The sequence below is a fragment of the Xenopus laevis genome, chromosome 4L (genome assembly GCF_017654675.1).
Source record: "Xenopus laevis strain J_2021 chromosome 4L, Xenopus_laevis_v10.1, whole genome shotgun sequence".
In the NCBI taxonomy this organism is placed as follows: Eukaryota; Metazoa; Chordata; class Amphibia; order Anura; family Pipidae; genus Xenopus; species Xenopus laevis.
In genome coordinates this window covers 51,291,677-51,315,236 of record NC_054377.1, presented here as the reverse complement: position 1 = coordinate 51,315,236, position 23,560 = coordinate 51,291,677, and the positions used below count along the sequence as shown (strand labels likewise).

The following is a 23,560-nucleotide window of genomic DNA, read 5'->3' as shown; positions in this document are numbered from 1 at the left end:
AAACATAGTTAATTTGAAAAACACTCTCTTCTGTCTGTTTTCCTTACCAACATATGGTTGAAGACTTTTCCACTGGGCTATCTGTGCAGTTTTTAGAAACTTACTACAATGGGTAAAATCTAATACCAGGGGACACTCAGGAGAGTGGAGAGTCTCTGGTCCTGAAAATCCACCTTGAAATTTCCAGTAAACTACCACCAGGGGGAAATTCAAAAGTGAATGAGTCAAGCTGAATGCATAGGAACAAAATGAGCAGTGTAATATCCTTATACATACAAAACTGTGTCTTGCACTAGCAAATTTATTTTAAGGGTTAGTATACCCCGTTCTTCAAGAGTATTCTAATGAATAGGGCTTATTCTAAACATGCCTTTTACCTGTTGTTTTAATTAGGAAACTAGCTCTCCCCAGCTAAAGTATTTTAGACTATAGTTGGTTTGGTTATACAGAGGGCTTCTCAGTAGAGTTCTGATTTGTTTTGCTCTGGTACAAACCAAAAGGAGAATGTGACTTTAGTAATTGACAAATAAGATAAAATACCTTGTTAAAGGACCAGTAAAAGTGATTATTATGTTTTTGTACATTAAACATTTGCATTTGTCGACCAGCACCGAGCCCTCATAATTAAGCTATTTCTTGTCAACAGATTTTTTTTATGATAGAGGTGTTTACATAGTTACATACAGTAGTTAAATCGGGTTGAAAAAAGTCCATCAAATTAAAGCCCTCCAAATGAAACCCAGCATATATATATATACACACACACAGACTGAGCCTATACTAACTATAGATTTAGTATTACAATTGCCTTGGATATTATGCTTGTCCAAGAAATCATCCAAGCCATTCTTCTTAAAAGCAGTGTCCTCACTGTGAAGAACCACCTACTCTGCTTCAAATGAAAGTTTATTTTCTTCTAGTCTGAAGGGGTGGCCTCTGGTACGGTGATCCACTTTATGGGTAAAAAGGTCCCCTGCTATTTGTCTATAATGTCCTCTAATGAATTTGTATAGTGCAATGCCCCTTTATTATTTTCAGCAGAGAGAGAGTTAAATTACTCGTTTGTTTTCTGTGAACACCACCATTTTATTCTACAGAGTTTATCTGCTATGTAAACATGATTCTTTTTGTATTATTCAAGTTAAATGTCTAACCCCATGGTTACACAGCAGCTTGTTTATATAGCCTCTGCCAGTTTTTTAACCCCTTTCACAGCGGCGTAACTAGAGGGGGCGGGCCCTGGCGTGGGACGTGCAGCCGGGCCCCGCCCCCTCCGTACGGCCGGAAACGGCCGCAGAACTGAGTGGTGCGCGAGCTGCCGGGGGCCCTGAGGGGGTGCGGGCCCTGGCCCGCTCGCACCCCCTGCTCCCCCGGTAGTTATGCCACTGCCCTTTCATTATTGGTCCTTTCCAGCATAGAATCTCATAATATGCCATAATATCTTTGCATTTGGTGCTTCCCTAGATTTTATGAGGATTATTGATACATATACAGTACTTGTATATGCTATACAATGTGTATATAATTGTAATGTATGGAAGTAGTGATGGCATCTTTATTTTTTTTATATAATTATTTCATTCGCAGGAGGGGAGGCAGAGTCTCATACACAGGAACCAAGAGAGAAGGGAGAGGATGAAGATCTGAATGAGGAGAGAGGTAAGCAGTGGTATGGATGGGAGTGATAAGATGTGCATAATGGCAAAAGGTCATCCATTGTCATTTGTTTTGGACTTCTAGAAAAGTATCCTTAATTCTGTAACTTATGACCTTTCTACCAAATGTTACATATTCAACAAAAAAAAATCAGTATTTTCGTGGTGGCATTTAAAAAAAGTGCTTTTAATGTGGCCAAATTCAGATACCTCTATTAACATTAGTGCTTAGTACTGTTTAATTTCTGTTAATAAACGAGTGCAGTTTGCATAAAATGACATTATAACTATCATGGAGTAGGGTAATTTGCATCGTTAAATGTTTTTATCAGTGATTCGGCAAAACTAATCTTGCAAATCCTGCAAAGCATTATATGGGGATGAGACATTTATGAAATGGTGGGCTCTCACCACATGATAAATATACCATTGAAAAATCTTAAACAAATGAATAGAAAACTTGTTACATTCTGGTTTCACACTTTGATAAGGGTTCAGATAGAGTACAGCTGAGCATACATGATAAGCCAAAATGGTGGTCAGTGGCAGTGCAATGCTGGTTTCTCGCCACTATCCGCACAAATCGAGAAAAAAATAAAAAAAGTTTTAAAGCTTCACTGCTACAGCTGCTCAAGAACAATGTATGTATAACCTTTGCATTTTTAAGTATAAATATACAAAGATTAGTAACCACTTTGCATTTCATTGGTCCAGGAAATATGAATTTATAAATATTATCCTAAAAATCATAGTACCTGCTTGTTAATACACTTTACATTAGCAATATTCATTGCTGATTTGTTCTTAACAGGAGGAAGTAATGTGGTACAGCGTATCCTTGATGTGTTGAAGTTTCTCTGGGTTCTTCTGCTTGCCATGGTGGATGGGCTGACCGATTGGCTAGGAACCCTTACAAAGCAGCATGTCGATATGTCCACAGTACTGTGGGTGGAGAGGTACCTCATAACTCAAAAACTGTCTAAGGTGAGTCTTTAGTAATAAAAAGACATAACCGGTCAGCTGTAAAAACTTAGACCATTGGTCATTTTATTGCATTGCCTTATACTTCTCTTGCACAGCTGCGTCAACATCAGTTTGCCTGTTGCTGACTTAAATTTGATATCTTGTTTTATTCTTCTGCATCCTACCAGTCAGGAGGTAGAGGCACAGAGACTTGTTAGCAAGGAAACTGAGCGTTTTAATAATTTGTCTGAGCTATGTTTGTCTTGCTACTGCTGGTAACTGAGAATTCTTCAAAAATAAGGGGTTTAAATAAGTCAGTTGCAGAAAAAAATATTACAGAGAATCAACCATTGCAAGCAAGGAGTCAATTAGTTCCCACTATTTCTGATGTCCCGATGCAATGCAATTTTTATACAATTTATTTTATTAAAAGAAAGTTTTATTTTTTAAGGGCTCCACAGTTTAAGGTGGCATTCTGATGGCATGTATCCTTAACAGTCAGCCCTAATTAGTCCCGCAGTATGCTTGATAGGAGAAGAGCCGGGGAAACATTTGCAAAACCACAACTTTCTGAAGTAACCTGACGTTGTCTTGCGAGGAAACTTCGGGAAACTTCATGCTGCATATGTTTCCCCAGCATCGGCTGGGGAAGCATTCAGAGTAGACTATTAGCCCTGGCTAGAGGTGATAAATAGCGGGGCGACTAATCTCCTGTCTTCACCCTTAAAGGAATAGTAGAGGGTTCTCATTTTGTTTTATTTATTAATTTTTTTTAAATATTCTAAATGCTGCATGCATCTTCATGCTACTTTGTGCTACTGTGTGTACCATATTGTTTTATAAATGATAAATAAATAGTATAAATATTTATGGGAGTTGTTATGGGCCTAGACTCACATTCAGAGCTGTTTATTTTTAGTGACACTGACAATGTAGTTTGTGCTTTTTTCAGGGGGAAGACATCAAGCGCAGGGATTTGGAAAATGTATATGACACAGGGCAGGATCTTAGGGCACCCAAGTTATCATCTCCCACAACTGATTCTCCAACAAGCATCACTTCAAGGCAAGTACATGTGACAGAAGCAACCCTCCCTTTTAAGAAACCCCCATTTCAATGACTGTAAATGACATACCAGTATGTTTTCGTTTCTTGTTTGGTAAGATATCATTCACTCTTAGGGCTATATCTGAGTGTGGCATTTTATGGCAGGTATTGCACAGTTCAAAGGTGGAGAAAAATTGCCAAATCATTACTATATAAAACCCTATAATACGCTTGTTGTAAAACACACACACATTTTATAAGCTGATATCCGCACAGCTGCTACACCAGGATAAAGCAAAATCTATTAAAACATTAATATGCCTGGATTGCTCTCACATTTGGCATATAGGATAGGAGAGTAGAACAAATAATGGGTATTTAAGAGAAACTCTCATCATTTCCACAGTCAGTTTTATGGCGCATCACAGTTTTGTAATTCCGCAACATAACAAATAGGATAATTGTGTGAATTGTTTTTTTTCTGCAGTTGCTGTGAGGAAGAGGAGATTACCTGCAGCACAGCTGACTGTACAGAAAATATTATGCAACTCAGCACCGGGTACAACACACGAAGCAACAGCTTGGACTCTATTAGGGGGTCTGAGGAAATCAAGCCAACTCATCGTTCTCGTACTGCTAGTGAATTGCTGCTTTCCAGGTGTGCTGGTATCCTTGCATTCTGCCATTTCCCCTTTATGGACTTGCTATATTTGCTCCTTGTTAGGTTTTCCCGGTTGAGATTGTGTGCTGCTTCTTTTATACTGTTTATTATATTGCTAAAGAAATAACACATTTCTGTATGTTGCTTGTTAATACAAAGGATATAGTGAAAACAAATCTTAATAAGAGGAAATTTGCATTTAGATGGTCATGAATAAGCATGATGAGAGAGACCAGCACTAACATTGTGCAGTCCTTCTGACCACATGATGCAGACTTGGAGATTACTACATTATAGGGAGCGGATACCTTGATATCTTTTTTTCAGATTACTTTAACTCAAGAAAATGCTTACATGTTCTCTCCACAGGCCACTCTGTTTCCCAGAGCTGTCAGAGTCTCAGCACTTCTTTCAGTCTCAGAGTCGTATTCTGAGGCTTCTATTGACCCTCTATAACTTTGTGGCTGGTCACTCTGAGCTGCTTTGCTACTTCATTATCATTCTCAACAACATGGTGAGCGCCTCCCTGATATCACTCTTCCTCCCAATTCTCATCTTCCTGTGGGCTATGCTTTCCATACACAAACCCAGCAAGAGCTTCTGGATGACTGCCATCATTTTTACTGAGGTATGTCACCTACCTTGCACTGAAAAAATATACTCATTATTATTTGGTGCCTTTTATTCTGTTCTTTCCTCTTGTATGTGAGACTTTAATTGTTTAGACAATGGGCTGCAACATGTATTATGAATCTAAATGTATTCCCTGTCTCTTTAACAGGTTATGGTGGTAATAAAATACCTCTTCCAGTTCGGTTTCTTCCCATGGAATAATTATACCATTCTGGTACGCAATGAAGGAAAACCATTTTTTCCTCCGCGTGTCCTTGGACTTGAGAAGAGTGACTCGTACATCAAATATGATCTGATCCAGCTCTTAATGCTCTTTTTTCATCGCTCTCTGCTTATGGTACAGACATCACACACACACAGAAATCACTTTTCTATTAATATCCTAGTGCATCTTAACTGTGGCAACCAGTGCTGAATTAAAATTCTCCTTATATCTTAACTTGTAGCACCATGTTTATTCCCTAAAATGCACCTCGAATCTGGCATGGAGAGCAAAAAAGTTGTGCTCTAGTTAATGCTGTAGTAACTACAGCTTATTTTATGGCCTCTTGAGTCACAACTCGGCACTAACTATTCTGTCCCTTAAAGTAGAACTATGCCTTTTTATTTTAAAATCCATAAATGATCCAATATCCCCAGAATGCCATACCTATCTCCCTTAATTGAGGCTGATGTCCTTTCTTACATAGAAGCTGAAACCTGCTACAGAAACCAGTCACTTCCTTTGAACAGGAAGTTGGTCAAAGAACTGTCTACTGCAGATGCCTGACTGTTTTCCATTGAAGCAGGAGGCAGCAAGCAAATAGACAGCTCTCTGACCAACTTATTCAAAGGACAAAGAAGACTACACCAAAGGGGGCGGAGCTTCACACCAGATTAGTAAGTGACTGGTTTCTGCAGCATTTTTCAGCTTCTATCTTAGAAATGACATCAGACTCAGTGTCATTTTGGGGGTTTTTTAGAGTCGTTGTATGGATTTTAAAACAAAAGGTTTACTTATTATTTAAAGGGAACCCACCATAAATAAACTTATGTAATATAAGGCACTATGTTTGCCCAGGAGCAGTAACCCATAGCAACCAATAAAATGTTTGCTTTTAAACCACTGACCAGTCAATGCTATCTGCTGATTGATGTCTGCTCCTGGGCAAACTTAGTGCCTTTTATTACATAACCCCCTAATTATATTGTAGTGAATATTTAATGCATCTACTTCATACATAAGGGCATATTTACAAAAAGGTGAAAAAATGCTCACCTAAGGTTACCAAAGGGAAATGCCACTGCTGCCTATTCACCTATGGGATTTTAAGAGCTAAAAAGTGAGTTCACTATTTGATGAATATGCAAGAGCCATATTTCACCTTTTGAGAATTATGCCGCATAGTCTTCTTTATGTTTACCTCCAGCTAAGGTCAAATGGATGAGCTTTTTACCACATTTAAATATATATCACTAAATCACCTTATGGTAAGAAGCCATTTTAGCTATGATTCTGTTCAACCAGCCTATAGGAAGGAATTTATCTTTCTACCTGACTGTTTTACACTGAGATTTTGCACCAGGTAACTTATTTCAAGAAGCAATTGTAGATTAAATATGGCAAACTGTTGAAACAAGTATCTTTTTGTGAATCAGTTCATATTCAAATATAGTTCAGAGCTTCATGGCAGTAACTTTGCTTCCTTCCCTGTATTTGTAGAGTTATGGTCTATGGGATCGTAAAGCCTTTGACCTTGAAGAGAGAACACCAGGGAAGGATAAAGAGAGCAAAACGGAGATTCTCACATCCCAGGATCTAGAGCCAGCGGGAAGCAGCAGCTCCTCCCTGCGTCAGCGCAAAAGAAAAGAGTCCCAGGGTAGTGTACAAGAAAGAGGTGCTGATATAAGCTGGAGATGTATTGTACAATTTACAACTTGCTGGAGTCAATCCTTTCTCATTTCTATATATCTATAGCTTAAAAATGTGTCTGTATAGCATCTTGGGCAGGAAAGGAAAGGCCTGACCATTATGTAAACCTATATTATTATTTTGTATTACTATTTTGTTTGTCTTGAAATTCTCAGTACCCCTGTTGTGTATGTAAGACTTTGTTTAAATGTTCTTCTGTTTTTTTAGTCTCTTTAAAAGAGAGATCAACAGATCTGCAGAAGAAGAGAAAAGGAAGATCTGCTCACAGAATCAAAGTGATGGGAATGAAGATACAGCAGTTTTTTAACTGCATGTGAGTTTTCTGGTGCTGGGTGGAATAATTTTCACTATTGAAAGTGCCCCATTAGGGTTATGTAATAAAAGGCATTAAGTTTGCCCAGGAGCAGTAACCCATAACGACCAATCAGCAGGTAGAATTTACTGGTCACATGTTTCAAAGCCAACATCTGATTGGTTGCCATGAGTTACTGCTCCTGGGCAAACTTAGTTCCTTTTGTTATATATGGGGGTGTGTTTATTTTTGAGCATTTTGGCCTTTGGTTCTTGTTCCAGCAGTGCAAGTGTTGGAGGCTTCATCTGGAGTGGTTTACAATACTGCCCATTTGCTATAGGAAGTCTTGAAACAGGTTCTGTGGTAGATAGACTTCCTATAATACAGAGAGGCTAATACATATCAATTATTTACATACAGTAGGAGTCGTTGTAGTCTGCAATAAGTCAAATTTCGAGTGGTGCTTTGCACTGGACCTTTCCTTCATTTTGTGCAGTTATGTTGTTTGCAGTGCAGCTCTTTAAGTAGAGTTTGAACATCAACCATAAAACATTGTTACATTAATTTCTATTGTTTTTCCTGTTTCTGTGCTGGGGATAAGCTTGGATTATGGTCTTTTGTATTAAACTATTTTTGCGCTTTGTGAAAATGTGTAAGGAGATTTAGAGGGACTATATGGTAGTTATACAGGTTTGTGCTAATGGCATCTATCTGTTACATTAAAAATGGGAGTTGGTTGTGGTATTGTTTCTATTTGGTGTGAAAGAGTTAGACTATGGGAATGTGGGTGGTTCAAGCCCATGCATTCTCATTCTTTGTATTATCACAGAAATCTATTTTCAAAAACGTGTCTATTATCTGTATAGAGCTGACTATAATTATCATATATTGTATTTATGAAGGAATCACATGGGGAACATGGAGCATTGTTCATACAGTATTTTTATTATATTGCTCTCTCTCTGTTTCAATGCTGGTACAGAGTACATTTGTGGTTAATAAATCTTTCTGTTACAGTGTCCGGAATGTATATCAGCCAGTGAAAGGTTTCTTCCATGATATTCTACATACTAAGGACCGTGCTGCAACAGATGTTTATGCGTTCATGTTCCTCGCAGATGTGGTTGACTTTGTGATCATCGTATTTGGTTTTTGGGCTTTTGGAGTAAGTCTTAGATGCAGTCCTGTCTCACATTTCTATTTTTGTTTTTTGTAGAGACCTTAGGTTTCAGAATTGGGGACAGTTTTATTTCATGGCTTTGTCTTCTCCAGAAACACTCTGCTGCTGCTGACATTGCATCATCTCTCTCTGATGACCAAGTACCAGAAGCTTTCCTAGTTATGGTCCTCATCCAGTTTTCCACCATGGTGATAGATCGTGCTCTGTACCTGCGGAAGACTGTGCTTGGAAAGCTCATCTTTCAAGTTATTCTAGTGATTGGGATACATGTCTGGATGTTCTTTATTTTGCCTGCAGTCACAGAACGGTGAGCATTTCCAATTGTAAAATTTTGATTCAACATCCAAGCCCTTGTATTTACTTTGTGCAAGGTCACAAGGTCAACAGAACATATCTTATTTGTTATACACAGTGCGTTGTTTACAGCCAAATCACTGTAATCATTTCTAATGCACAGATTTCCAAAGAAAAATATTGATGGCATTGAATCTTAGTGATCGACTGAGCTGATAATCAGGACTTTTACTTTGTTATTGTAGCCATATATAATGTGTTTTTTTTACTTGCTTCATTAAGGGGCAGTATATCCTCCTCTTTTCTATGGGAAAAAAAAAAACCCTGCTATCTGACTTTAATGTCTTCTAATGTTCTTATAAAGAGTATTCATGCCCCCTTGTAAGCACCTTTTCTCCAGAGAAACATGGTTTGTTGGTTCCCTCAAAATAAAAGTATCTCTAAATGAGTGCATCTACTTCTGGGAGTGCTGTTTAACTCACGAGAGCACATCAGCTATCCCCCTTTGGGCAAAAAACACAAAAATTGCAGACTGCAATAAAGAAGCCAATCACAGCTATTTATTATGATAGGGAGACTACTTTCCCTCACAATATCATCCATAGAAATCCCTTTCCCTTAGTTCTGATGAGAACTCTGCAACTGGAATTTTAGCAAAATTCTGGCTCAGTCTTAATACTGGCCAGGAAAACCAAATAATCCCTTAAATTGAAATCCCTGAAATTGTGTCTGAAACAGAACAATCTAGCAGGAAATGATTTGAGCCGATTACACATAAGTTCTCCCTTCAACTACACAAATACTGTACCAGGCATCAAGAGCCACAAATTCTTTATGAATGCCATTATGTTAAAATGCAAATTCAAGCTTATCTCAGGAGACACTAGATGCTTTCAGCAATCTTGCTGGTCTAGTTCTGCTCTAGAAGGACTTGATTTTCAGATCTTCAGAACATATCAGTGGTGAACTCTTAGGGTAAGGCCACAACTGGAGATTAGGGGCGATTTAGTCGCCCAGCACTTCTTTGGGGCCACTAATCTCTCCAAACTGCTTCCCCCTGTCTTCCGCCTGCTAGAATGAAAAAACGCTTGTGGCAAAGCACTCACGGCGCTTCGTTTTCTGAAGTCGCACGAAGTTGCCTCACGAGGTGTTTTTTCATTCTAGCAGGCGGAAGACAGGGGGAAGCAGTTCGGGAAGATTAGTCGCCCAAAAGAAAATTAGTCATCGGCAACTAATTCTCCCCGAATCTCCAGGTGTGACCGTACCCTTAGTGCTTACCTTAAATATCAAACCTACTATTTAGGATGACATGTTGACTATCTTTGAGAGTGTGCCTATTGAGCTCTCCACTTGGGAAGGAAAAGCCACTGAAAGCAGTACACTTTTGCTGACACCCATTTCTTCAGTCATAGGAAATTTGGTCCTGAGGAGTTTTAACAACAAAGTATGTTGTTTGCAATGGTATTGCTTCGAAAATGGCCATACCTGCTGCTTGTGTTTGTATGTTAAGTTTACACCAACCATAACCTGAAGGAGGAGAGAAGATTTTTTCGACTTGTAGATTGACTCCATACTCATTTCATACTAATTTCGAATTATTTAAAAAGTTTATTTCCATTGGTTTTCCTTTCTGTTCATTAAGTACAACCTAATGGATAGAAAGGAAAATGAAACCTGTAAGAGGGAGTAGCTAAAGGAGAAATGAGGAAAGGTGAGAGAAGAGGTTGCAACTGAAAAAGTTTTTAGGGTCGGCCCCTTCTGGTTTCGGTGAAGTTTTGTCATTTATGTGCACATACAATTTGATTTGAGCTTCAGTAATAAAGCACGTTGGTTCATATTAAAACCCTGCAAATGTGATTTAAATCCTCTGAAACATTAAAAGTTTAAAAAATTTGCAAAAATGTAAGTTAGTGTATTATTTTACTGTAATGAGATCTTAGTTATTAAAACAAATATTATATAGATGTTGTTTCTGACATTTTGTAGATGTGACTGAATTGCCAAACAGAGAGCACCTCTTTATTGTTGTAATTGAGGTGTTCTGTGCATGAATTTTGGGGGGAATTTGGGGGTAACATCATATTACGTGCTTTGCTTCATGATAAATTATCTGCTGTTTTCTACCTGCAGGATGTTCAATCAGAACACAGTGGCTCAGCTCTGGTATTTCGTTAAGTGCATTTACTTTGCCCTGTCTGCCTATCAGATCCGCTGTGGGTATCCTACCCGCATCCTGGGCAACTTCCTTACCAAGAAGTACAACCATCTCAACCTATTCCTATTTCAAGGGTAAGAAAATGATACCTAAGCACAGCATGGGACATTAAGGCTTTAATTGAGTGATGCTCCTGGAAGAGATGTCATGCTCTTTCCTATTTTTTTCACAGGTTTCGCATGGTTCCCTTTCTAGTAGAGCTCAGGGCTGTTATGGACTGGGTTTGGACTGATACCACCTTGTCCTTGTCCAACTGGATGTGCGTGGAAGACATCTATGCTAATATCTTCATTATCAAATGCAGCCGTGAGACTGAGAAGGTAAAAAACCTTTATTGCTACTGTTCCTCATGTGATTAAAATTACACACATTACAAAGTTGATGTTGAAACATTACCAAACATAAGGCAGTATAAAGTTTTACTTTCTATAAATGTTCTGTTAAACATGTAGATATGGTTTATTCATTCAGATCTTTAAAGCTAAATTGAAATTGAATTTTGTTGGCTTGACGAAAGTTCTTCACATGATCCATCATTTAAAAATAATCTTAAATCATTACTCATTATCATTACCTTGTAATTAACAACTTGCATTATGTAAAGTGTGATATCCAATTTGCAATGGATATTTACTTTTATTAATATAGCATTATTTCAGCCAGACAAGTGGATCGCCATGTTGCACAGATCTGTCCAATTGTATGGTCATATTGGCTGACTACACACATTTTGGGGGGGTCATTTGTTAGACTGTGTTGGAATCACACAGCAGTCTAAATTGGACCTACTGCTTACATATAGACCAGTGATCATACAGCTGAGCAGGGAAAATATAGAATATATGAAAAAACATTCCAGGTGTGGATAGTTTAGAGCACTTGAAGAAGGGCTTTGATCATGGAATGTTTTCTGGGATCTCAAGGAAAGACACATTGTTGCACTTTGAAGTTATTGTGTGAGTTCCATTTGGGATTATAATTTGCAATTTGCATGAATGGTGATATTTTAAAGGAGAACTAAGAAAACCCTACCCCCCTACCCTACGTAGGCCCCCCTGCCTCCTCCCCCCAGTCAATTTCGGCACATGCGTAGTTGTCGCAAACCGCGAAATTGCTCCAACTGCGCATGCACCGCTTTGCCAGTCTCAGATTACCGAAGACCCGGAAGATGGCTGCCGTGAATTGCAATTCCTGAATCTGCAACGAGAGGTAAGTAACAAGTTAGGTGCATTTCCCCCGGGTTAGTAGCTAAGCTGGGGGGGAGGAGGTGGGGGGTAGGGTTTTTTTTAGTTAAGGGTTAAATTCTCCTTTAAATCTACTTTTAATATGACTTTGAGGTTTTTTGTTTAACCTACATTTCATCAAGCCCATTTCAGAACAGCACGGAAGTAAGATGTTCTAATATTCTTTGTTTTCCCGGGGTGACTTTTTATCCAATGTTATCTTTGCAGAAATACCCCCAGCCTATAGGGCAGAAGAAAAAGAAGATAGTGAAATATGGAATGGGCGGTTTGATCATTGTCTTTCTTATCTGCATAATCTGGTTTCCCCTGCTCTTCATGTCGTTGGTGCGCTCGGTGGTGGGAGTTGTCAACCACCCTATAGACGTCACGGTTACTTTTAAACTCGGGGGTTATGAGGTAAGTGAGGAATGGTGGTGGGCTGTGGTCAACTGAATTGTTCAGTGAGTAATTAGGATGAATAAAATATTGCAGATGTTAAATAATGTTTTTTAATGTTGGTGCACTTGTTTTTACACTTGTAACCTTTTTTTTTTCTTCTTCTTTCTACTCCTCAGCCCCTATTCACAATGAGCGCTCAACAACAGTCCATCCAGCCATTTACCTCATGGCAATATGAAAATCTCACCTGTAGGTTTGAGAGACAGCCGGTACGTCCTAATAATATGCAAAGATTCACAACCACAAAACACTGAAGGACACTTGTAAACACCGGGCACATTTGCACCTTGGCAATAACCCATCGGATATTTGGATTTTATGCTTCTACCTGCAGCTGCCTGAAAAAAGCTAATCATTGTTTGCTGTGGGTTGCACCTAGGTGTAAGCTTGCCCAGTATTTATAAGAGAAGGAGGAATGGAAATGCTTATAATAAAAAATTAGTCAGATTGTGTATTAGGCTGGCCATGCACTTGCTGATATAAACTTAGTTTTGTACAATTGCACGAAAGTGCAGTACAGTGTATGGGCTCCAAATACTCGTCCTGACAATTTTTATACCTTGGTTATTGGTCGATTAGTCAATCGGGGTTAGAAAATTTGTCAGATAACGATAACATCTCTGCATTTATTACCTATTTAAAAATATCCATGGGTATGGTTTCCCTTATCCAGAAACCCATTATCTAGAAAACTCCAAATTACAGGAAGGCCATTTCTCTTGTCTATTTTAAAATAATTCTAATATTTAAAAATAATTTCCTTTTTCTCTATTCTAATAAAACAGTGTCTTGTATTTGATCCTTACTAAACTACGGGAATCCACATTTGTGGCAAAACAATCCTGTTGGGTTTATTTAATATTTAAATGATTTTTAGCTGACTTATGGTATAGTGATTCAAATTATGGAAAGATCCCTTATCTGGAAAACCCCAGGTTCCAAACATTCCGAATAATAGATCCCATACCTGTACTGTCGTACAGCCAGTCAGTAAGTTAAGGAGTGTGGGAAAATGGTAGGATACAGTCCTTAATTGAATAAAGCTGTTGCTCCCAGTGCTGATATGATTTTACTCACAGGAGTAGAAGTGAAAGGCTGTTTATATTGTGCAGAGTGAGAAAGCAGCTGTGGATCAGGTTACGTTCCATAAGATTTCACAGTGTGCTGTGTCCCCCTCTGTGGAATACAAACTGGTACTTGTCTGTGCATGTGGTACACTTCTTCCTACAAAAAAGGCATTTTTCTGACTGGATATTTGTTATATATATCTCACTTTTATAATTTAAACACTAGCCTCAGTTTAGAGGTTTTTAGCATGAGTCATGATATTGCAGATCGTGGGCTCATTCAGAAGGCTTTAATTACCACTTATTCTTCATATTCCTGAATACTATATAAGCCAAATTCTGATTGATTTATATGAGCTACCACTCCACTGTAAAAAGTACAATGTTATTTCTGAATTGACCCCATATAACCTGTACATAGTGCACATAACTATGCAGAGCTATTGTAACTTATCAAAGTACAGTCCTAACTGGAAAGATCAGCGCATATTTCTAAAGCTTTACACTAGAGAGACAGCGAGTAGTGTGTGTGTTCTGTTTTCAGTGCTGCTATCCATCGTCAGACCAGTGCAACAATACCTACTGTAAACTCATGCAGCGTTACATATGAATTCAGTTTGCATTTCATTTTAAGTCTTATATTCAGTGCTGAGCACTGAATATTTTCAGGCACAGGAGTCTCTCTTTCCCAAGTGTAAGTTTATAATATACGTTTAGTGCTGGAACTTCCCCAACGATTTGACACAGGATAGAACCCAGGACTCTCCGACAGCTAGAGTCAAGTAGATTTAAACAGAATTTAACCTAAAATGAACAACTGGGCAGTGAGATCATTTAATCAGCAAAAGACCCTAGCAACCAGAAAGAGTTGTAATGCCAGCCAGGTGGGCTACAGAACAGAATGGGCATTCATTAAACTGTATTCTGATTGGTGAGAATGTGTTAAAAGACAGGATTAGAAGTTATAGAATAGAAGGTGTGAAATAAATAATAATCTTCATATGTGGGATATAATGGTTAAAATGTATGCCATGATTTTTCCTCAGTATAGTCGCAGTGGCAGCATGTGATTTCATGAAGCAATATCACTGTTCTTATTTCAGACTGCCATGCAGTTCATTACATTGTATAGCTACGAGGACATAGTGACTGCGAGAATTGAGGGAAGTTCAGGATCTGTGTGGGGAATCAGTCCTCCAAGCCGTGAGCAGATGAGAAAGGAGCTACAAAATGGATCCTCAGACATCACACTGCGCTTTACCTGGGATTTTCAGAGGTGAGGGTTTTAGAATTCATTGAGCTTCCATGGTCCATTCTACATCCAAATCACTGTGTACAAGTGACTTACTTAAAGTGATACTATCATGGGTTAATAGTGTTGCTCCAGCAGACTTCTGCACTGGACTGAGCAAACTGAGCAAACTGTTTTTTCTTTATATTTAATTTTGGAATCTGACATGGGGCTAGACATACAGGTATTGTCAGTTTCCCAGCTGCCCCCCAGCACATGTGACATGTGCTCTGATAAACTTCAGACACTCTTTACTATTTTACTGCAAGTTGGAGTGATATCACCCCCCTCCCAGCAGCCTAACAAAAGAACAATGGGAAGGTAACCAGATAGCAGCTCCCTAACACAAGATAACAGCTGCCTGGTAGATATAAGAACAACACTCAATAGTAAAATCCAGGTCCCACTGCGACACATTCAGTTACATTGAGTAGGAGAAACAGCCTACCAGAAAGCAGTTCCATCCTAAAGTGCTGGCTCTTTCTGAAAGCACATGACCAGGCAAAATGACCTGAGATGGCTGCCTACACACCAATATTAGAACTAAAAATAAATGCGCTATTCAGGAATGAAATTTTATATTGTAGAGTGAATTATTTGCAGTGTAAAAAGTGTAATGTGTGTCTCTGTAACAGGGACTTGGCAAAAGGTGGTACTGTTGAGCACACATCTGAGAAGCACACTAAAGACTTGAAGTCTGGGAGCCAGGAGAGGATGGAGCTGGCAGATCTTCTTCTAGGAGTACGAGATACCCCTGTGTGAGTTACCACATGTTATACGGTGTTTTATTGTGATTCTTCATTATGAGTTGCTGCCATAGTAAAGCTTAAAGTCCTCATATGCTTTCCTGGCCACATCCCAAGCACAATGTCATCCTGATCCAGTCAGACCCCACCCCTTTAGTTGTAACCCCGCCCTTTCAGAGCAGTCCAGGCCCTTAAGGTGGCCATACATGGAGAGATCCGCTTGTTTGGCGATGTCGCCAAACGAGAGGATCTCCCTCCTATATGCCCACCATGAGGTGGGCAATATCGGGCTGATCCGATCGTGGGCCCAACGATTTTTAGTCCCATCCGATCGAGATCTGGCCGACTTTCGGCCAGATCTCGATCGGGGAAGCCCGTCGGGGGCCCCCATACACGGGCCAATAAGCTGCCGACTCGGTCTGTCGGCAGCTTTTATCGGCCCGTGTATGGCCACCTTAACAGGACTTCTACCAGTGGTGACAGATAGGGATTCTTTAATTATGTGACATTTCTTCCTATAACATTAAACAGCCATAAGAATACTGTGTAGAAATTACAAACCAGATTCAGCATATTCATTTGGGTCACGTAAAGAAAAGGTTAAAAAACGCTGCTCTATAGATATGTTATATAGATATGTGGGAAACTGATTGAGTAACTTGTTATTACAGCGTTATTCAGCACTTGTTTCCAAAGTACATCCGCGCTCCTAATGGCCCAGAAGCAAATCCAGTGAAACAGCTCCAGCCTGGTAAGGAGATGCACCTCAAGCAACCTCGTTTTCTGGCTGTCACATGACATTCACAGCACTGCGTTTGAGTTTGGCATTATACATCTTGATGCTGATATTATTAATTAGATAAAAGTAAAGATAGGAAGGCCAGTATTAATGATGGGAAAAAGTGCTAGAAAATGAGCACCACTGAGTATTGCTGGATTGTAACAAGCAGCATTTAATTATCCAGTTTGTTAAAGATATTCTCTCTGGGCAGATGAGGAAGAAAGTTACCTGGATGTGGAGGTGCAGCTGAATCGGATGCGCGTTGCAGAGGGAAATGGCACCAGCAGTTTTGTGGAGTGGTGGGTAATTACATTGAAAGACTGCAAAGACGACTGCAACATACTACCGATGGTGATTTTTAATGATAAGGTCAGCCCTCCTAGCTTAGGATTCCTGGCTGGATATGGGTAAGTTCTAAACAATTTACAAGACTTAAAGTGGCAGCACACCCTATGTTCAACATGTGTTCAATAATTAGGTCTTGTGCTTTAATTAATTTTTTACTATTGTTTTAATCATGAAAAAGATATGTTTTTTTGTTATTCCACTGACACTACTCTGTGTTTGGTCCTTGTGACGTAAATTCCCAGTGCACAGAAGATCCCCCTGCACTCCTGCTTATCTGTAAACCAAAACCGTCACAACAAAAGGGGTGCATTTCTAGTCATAGATCACTGACATTTTTTTTTACATTTCTCTTTCTTTTTGAGCCATAAATGGTTTAGTAGTGTCTTCTCAATCTAACATTTCCTCCTATTGCAAGAAACACAACCCTGCTTTCTGTCAGGGATGTTCTTCAAATAGGATTGCGGCAAATCCCGGAGTCAGTTAAATCAGAGCCTTTCTCAGATGAATTTTATCGAATCTGAACCCTTAAAATCACGTGACTTTTGGTCACAAGAACAAGTGGATTGCTAATTGTGGGAAAGTGGTTCCTCTAAACCCTTCCTTTCCACCAATTAGGATTAGGACTTGGTTCGGAATTTGATTGACTCCTTCATGAAAGATTCGGCCAATCCCAATATAGTGGATTCTCTTATTGCAAATAAATCAACCAATCATGGCATGTGAAACCTGTCAGCATGTGTGTGTCTGGGAAAATGTTTGGGTTGAGGAAAAATACAATTTTGTTAAAATTATAAATAACTGTAATACAAAATATAACAACTGTTGTGAATCAGATTTATTAAATATCCACTGCAGTTTATTGCAACTGGTCCCTTTTAAATAAGCATTTATCCAGACCTCATGCTGCCATTCCTGTATATACACTGCTTTATGCTAAACAAGTGGAAATGTAGCTTCCCTTTAAACGGGTTGTTCACCTTTGAATTAACTTTTAATATGATATAGAGGGTGAAATTCTGAGACAATATACATTTGGTTAAATTTTTTTATCATTTGTGGTTTTTAATTTAGCTATACCATAGCAACCATGCATTGCTTTAAATACGAGACTGGAGTATGAATAGAAGAAGGCTTGAATAGCAAGATGAGTAATAAAAAGCAATAACCGATTCATCAAGCTCGAGTGAAGGATTCAAAGTAAAAAAACTTCGAATTTCGAAGTGTTTTTTGGGCTACTTCGACCATCGAATGGGCTACTTCGACCTTCGACTATGACTTCGAATCGAAGGATTCGAACTAAAAATCGTTCGACTATTCGACCATTCGATAGTCGAAGTACTGTCTCTTTAAAAAAAACTTCGACCCCCTACTTCGGCAGCTAAAAGCTACCGAAGTCAATGTTAGCCTATGGGGAAGGTCCCCATAGGCTTGCCTAAGTTTTTTTGATCGAAGGATATTCCTTCGATCGTTGGATTAAAATCCTTTGAATCGTTCGATTCGAAGGATTTAATCGTTCGATCGAAGGAATAATCCTTCGATCGTTCGATCGAATTTTCTGCGCTAAATCCTTCGACTTCGATATTCGAAGTCGAAGGATTTTAGTTCCTAGTCGAATATCGAGGGTTAATTAACCCTCGATATTCGACCCTTCATGAATCGGCCCCTAAATGTGTAGTCTTTCTGAGCATTTGTTTTAGGATGGGGTCAGTGACCCCCATTTGAAAGCTGGAAATAGTCAGAAGGCAAATAATTAAAAAAACTAAATAATGAAGACCAATTCTTTAACCTAGTAATAGTGAACTTAAAGGTGAACCACTGCTTTAAGCTTCCTGTAAAAAATGGTTTGTTTTAAATTAAATCACAAATTAAAGGGGAACTTCACATTTTGCATAACAAAACAAAATATAATTTTAAGCAAGTTTTCAGTAGTTAAGATTTATTTGAAATGATGTGACAGCTATTGAAAGCAGTTCGTGACCTATTTGATTCTATGCATGTACACTATTTGTGTTGGTCAGTAATGTAGAATGTGTTTGTTGCAGGATCATGGGTTTGTATGTGTCTATTGTGCTGGTCGTTGGGAAGTTTGTGCGTGGGTTCTTTAGTGAAGTCTCTCACTCCATCATGTTTGAGGAGCTGCCGTGTGTGGATCGGATTCTCAAGCTGTGTCAGGATATCTATGTGGTGCGCGAGCGCGGGGAATTAGGACTGGAAGAGGAACTGTACGCAAAACTCATCTTCCTGTATCGCTCACCAGAAACCATGATCAAGTGGACTACAGAGAAGGATTAGGCTTTCTATACCGGTGCAGGGGAAGCATTTACCTAATACAGATAAAAACACTGAGCTGTATGAATCTTACAGGAAAGGAGAGAAAGTGGGGTCAAGCACTAAAGCTGATATGCCAAGAAAGACACTACAAGTTGGATCTAATGGAAGATATGGGTTCTAAACCTCTACTCAACACTTAAGTCCAAGTGTAACTGCTCATGTGAACACTTTGTATTTTCAGTTTACAATAACTGCACATTTTGCAGTGCTGTCTTTGGGACGATATTATTAACTTATGTAAAGGGAGAGCAGTTGCTGGTGTCTCAAGGTGGGCTGTGTTTCTCAGCAAGGCTGGAAGATTCTCACTTAATATATATATATATATATATAAATGCTGCCTGATTTTAGAGGACTTCACTCAAGCAAAAATGTCTTTAAAAAGTAAAAAAAAACTGACCTGGACGGTTCTCTTGGAAATGAACTGAGCCATTTTACATGTGACTGTTCCAAGCACCTTGTAGAGAAGAGTCCTTACTTAGCGACTGTTACAGCAGAAACTGTATGCACTGTTCCAAATCCATCCTTGCCCTTATTACCTGGAGATGGATGGGGCCGATGGTGATCAATAAAATGGCTGGTATCTATGCCTCCTCCCACTGTTACTGTGCCAATGACTATACTATATGTGCAATAATACTGCAGGATAGGAAACCCAAATCACTGGGCAGCACCACCATGTGACTAAAATAAGATACTTTCTACTCTGCTCCTGTGGCCCTCTTGAATACACCAGCCTGGAGTCAATTCCAGATGCTCATGGTGCCACCATCTTCATCCCTTGATGGGCACATTTAGGGGCAGAGTTATTATCCAGCGTAAAAAACAGCAACAAAATTTGCGACACATTGCCAGGCTTTGTCGTGTTCCTGCACATTTTATCTTAGAGCAACTTCCGCCAGGATGTACTTACAAAAGTCTGAATTGGCGTAAAATAACGGCGGCAAATCTGGCGTTTGCACAGTGTAGAATGAAACACACCTTGATAAATTTGCCATTTATATTACAGAAACTTTTTTTTCTGTGAATTCTATTTTACACAGAATAATAAATAGGCCCCTTGATAAAGTCTGAAAAAACGATTCTATTGCACATGCCTCCAGCCAGGAGAAGGAATGATGGTGGGTACCAGCCTAAGGTAGATGGTAATCACTGGGGGATGCCTAACACACTGGGTTTCCTTCTCCTGTAATCTCCTGCTTTTTTTAAACAAATCCAAAATCAGTGAGATTTTTAAGCAAAAAAATGTTTATTATTAAAAAATAAAAAGCTTATTTGAAGTAAAAACAAGTGTTGTTTAATGAGTAGCAAAAAGCTTTCAATGGAGAGACCGACCATTCTTTTTTATTTACTCTTCCTAAAATATAGTTTCATCTGTTTATGGGGCTCTGTGGACTGCTGACCCACCTGATATCTGCACCCAAAATGGTCCCCCAGGCAACAAATATGGCCACGTTAAGGCTTATACTGTACATACTCTCTGCCTCCTGTTTGATTCAGTTACAGTAAATATATGGGCTTCATTATTTCTTGCGCTGACCAGTGTGAAACTGAAAACCCATTTATCAAACCCCATATATAGAAATCCTTATCAGCCAGCCTGAGGTGGGGGCGAGAGGGTCTCCTTTCTACAGAGCTCATTATCTCTGTTTGAACAAACTGGAGTTGGACTGGGAGGTGAGAAGGGCTAAAACAATACAATGGGTCTAGTGCACTGTGATATGTCTAATGTCAGAGAGTGTCTGACAGAATCAAAATCACATTACTGCAACAGAGTTTCTAACTCATATACCTGTATCTCTCTGTACAGATATAATCATGGGAATACACTGTCCATTGAGCTTAAAGGGATTCTGTTGCGGGAAAAAAAATTATATTTAATTTCGAAATCTGACATGGAGCTAGACATATTGTCAGTTTACCAGGTGCCCCCAACCATGTGACTCATATTCTGATAAACTTCAGTCATTCTTTACTGCTACACTGCAAATTGGAGTGATATCACCCCCTCCCTTCCCCCCCCCCAGCAGCCCATCAGCAACACAATGAAGAGCTAACCAGAAAGCAGTTACCTGACACCTCTGCTGAAGATGCGTTTGCATTGCTAAAATTGCTCCCTGCTTTTTCCTGCTTGGGTGCCATTCTCATGTCTACCACTATGTGGGAGCACGACCTGGGTCGCCTTGAAGTACAAGATGGGAAGAAACAATAGCTGTCATCCTGGAGTGCTGGCTCCTTCTAAAAGCTTGGAATCAGGCACAATGTACTGAGATGACACCCTCCATACCAATATTACAGCTAACAGAAATATCATGACAGAATCCCTTTAAGCTTCCCATTGTAGCTCTAACACAGCTTTTCAGGTTTTACCCCCCCCCCCCCCCCAATATTGTCATTATTTGGTCAGGATCAGAACTCTATAGATATATGAAATTATGATCCTAACAATAAACTCGCAAGTCTTAAAGGGGTTGTTAAAAGTTCAGTTGTTTTCAGATTGTTCCCCAGAAATAAAGACTTTTTTTCAGTTACTTTCCATTATTTATTTTTTACAGTTTTTCAAAAATCTAAGTTCAATGTTCCTGTCTGGCAGCTCAGTCATTCAGGCGCAGACTCTGAACTGTTACAATTTTGCTACATTTAGTTGATACATTTCTCAGCAGCATCTCTGGAGTATTAGTAACTATTGTATCAATTCTAACAGCTGCTTGTAATGAAACCCAGAGATTCTGCTCAGCAGGGACAAAGATAAGAAATGTATCAAATAAATGTATCAATTTAGAACAGTTTACAGGGTCCGCGCCCCCCCCCCTCCCAGGGCTGCTAAAAAAATGACAGTTTACACTTCAATATTACAAAGTGACAGATAGAAAGTCATTGGAAAAAGTATTTTTCTAGACAGATCCTGTGACTTTCCAGGCTACCAGCACTTCTCTACTCAGGCACTAAAATGTTTCTTTTTGTAATTATTACCCTTACAATGCTGCAATTCAGGATTATTTCTCTGCCACTCAGGACACTACAGTTATAGTATCAAAGCTCATTCCCTAGATTAGAACAAGGCACCTAGTGAATACAGAGACAGGGGGTGGCTATGTTTCTAGGCAATATGATAGGGAGCAGGAAAAACATGGGAATAGCTCTCTCTAGTGGTAAAACCATAGAAGAAACTCCTAATTAAAGTACTGGTTACTAAACAATAAAAGGGCCTGTACATTGAAATATGATATATTATAACCCTTTCCTGGTGCAAACTTCAGAAACTCATATCATTTATATGTAAGTTGCTTGGGCAGCCAGGGGCTCATGTTTATACAGTGATAAAAAACATTGTGTTGCACTGTGAGGAAATTATGTAATAAATGGTGTTTTCTATAGGTCTAATCTACAATACCAGCCAATCAGCAGGTGGCATTGACTGGTCATCTCTTTATTGGTTGCTATGGATAACTGTATTAGAGCAAATTGTATCCCTTTAGTTACATAAGGGGGAAGTGTATTATTTGTTCTGTTAATTTCTGTTATAGACACACAACTTTGTAATGTAGCAAAAAGGCAAGAATTCTGAATGATTGGATGCCTTGTTGTGGTGAAGTGAGAAGCTAGATGAGAATGAATGTAAGTTTATTTTACTCCATAAAGACACAAGAAAAGCAAGTTTGCTTTCAAACAATACAGACCTGCTTGATCTTATCAACACTGAACTGTTGAGAAGCTGCTAAAGCATTTCTATGTCCAGCCTACATTCTAGGAAGTTCTCCCCTTCACTGAAAAATGCATTGGCCAGGGGTACAAGGGCCACAGAATTCTAGAAGCTTCTTAGTCATTTGTCTAGAGTCGACCATCCCATGAAAACAAGTGTGTATTAGTTACATAGTTAAATCAGGTTGAAAAAAGACAAAGTCCATCAAGTTCAACCCCTCCAAATGAAAATCCAGCATCCATACACACACCCCTCCCTACTTTTAATTAAATTCTATATACCCATACCTATACTAACTATAGAGTTTAGTATCACAATAGCCTTTGATATTATGTCTGTCCAAAAAATCATCCAAGCCACTCTTAAAGGCATTAACTGAATCAGCCATCACAACATCACCCGGCAGTGCATTCCACAACCTCACTTGTCCTGACTGTGAAGAACCCCCTACGTTGCTTTTCTTCTAGTCTAAAGGGGAGGCCTCTGGTATGTGATCCTCTTTATGGGTAAAAAGGTCCCCTGATATTTGTCTATAATGTCCTCTAATGTACTTGTAAAGTGTAATCATGTCCCCTCGCAAGCGCCTTTTTTCCAGAGAAAACAACCCCAACCTTGACAGTCTACCCTCATAATTTAAGTCTTCCATCCCTCTAACCAATTTAGTTGCACTTAGTCTCTGCACTCTCTCCAGCTCATTTATATCCCTCTTAAGGACTGGAGTCCAAAACTGCACTGCATACTCCAGATGAGGCCTTACCAGGG

General features: G+C 39.2%; 1 protein-coding gene across 4 annotated transcripts in view; it reads left to right on the top strand.

Moving 5' to 3' along the window:
* The window catches only part of piezo1.L (piezo-type mechanosensitive ion channel component 1 L homeolog), a 96,490-nt gene extending 76,066 nt beyond the window's left edge, over nucleotides 1-20,424 (top strand). For 3 of the 4 annotated variants that reach the window (XM_018241504.2, XM_018241506.2, XM_018241503.2), the window contains exons 33-51: nucleotides 1,588-1,659; nucleotides 2,467-2,639; nucleotides 3,571-3,683; nucleotides 4,153-4,323; nucleotides 4,696-4,954; nucleotides 5,108-5,296; nucleotides 6,662-6,836; nucleotides 7,079-7,184; nucleotides 8,181-8,328; nucleotides 8,436-8,650; nucleotides 10,768-10,926; nucleotides 11,025-11,172; nucleotides 12,304-12,492; nucleotides 12,651-12,743; nucleotides 14,705-14,877; nucleotides 15,528-15,650; nucleotides 16,310-16,389; nucleotides 16,631-16,826; nucleotides 18,810-20,424. In XM_018241504.2, coding sequence (XP_018096993.1) covers nucleotides 1,588-1,659; nucleotides 2,467-2,639; nucleotides 3,571-3,683; nucleotides 4,153-4,323; nucleotides 4,696-4,954; nucleotides 5,108-5,296; nucleotides 6,662-6,836; nucleotides 7,079-7,184; nucleotides 8,181-8,328; nucleotides 8,436-8,650; nucleotides 10,768-10,926; nucleotides 11,025-11,172; nucleotides 12,304-12,492; nucleotides 12,651-12,743; nucleotides 14,705-14,877; nucleotides 15,528-15,650; nucleotides 16,310-16,389; nucleotides 16,631-16,826; nucleotides 18,810-19,059 — 3,032 coding nt within the window. In that variant the 3' untranslated portion in view covers nucleotides 19,060-20,424. The remainder of the gene's footprint in view (nucleotides 1-1,587; nucleotides 1,660-2,466; nucleotides 2,640-3,570; nucleotides 3,684-4,152; nucleotides 4,324-4,695; nucleotides 4,955-5,107; nucleotides 5,297-6,661; nucleotides 6,837-7,078; nucleotides 7,185-8,180; nucleotides 8,329-8,435; nucleotides 8,651-10,767; nucleotides 10,927-11,024; nucleotides 11,173-12,303; nucleotides 12,493-12,650; nucleotides 12,744-14,704; nucleotides 14,878-15,527; nucleotides 15,651-16,309; nucleotides 16,390-16,630; nucleotides 16,827-18,809) is intronic. The other variant, XM_018241505.2, reaches the window with a different exon arrangement.
* Nucleotides 20,425-23,560: the final 3,136 nt, after the last annotated feature.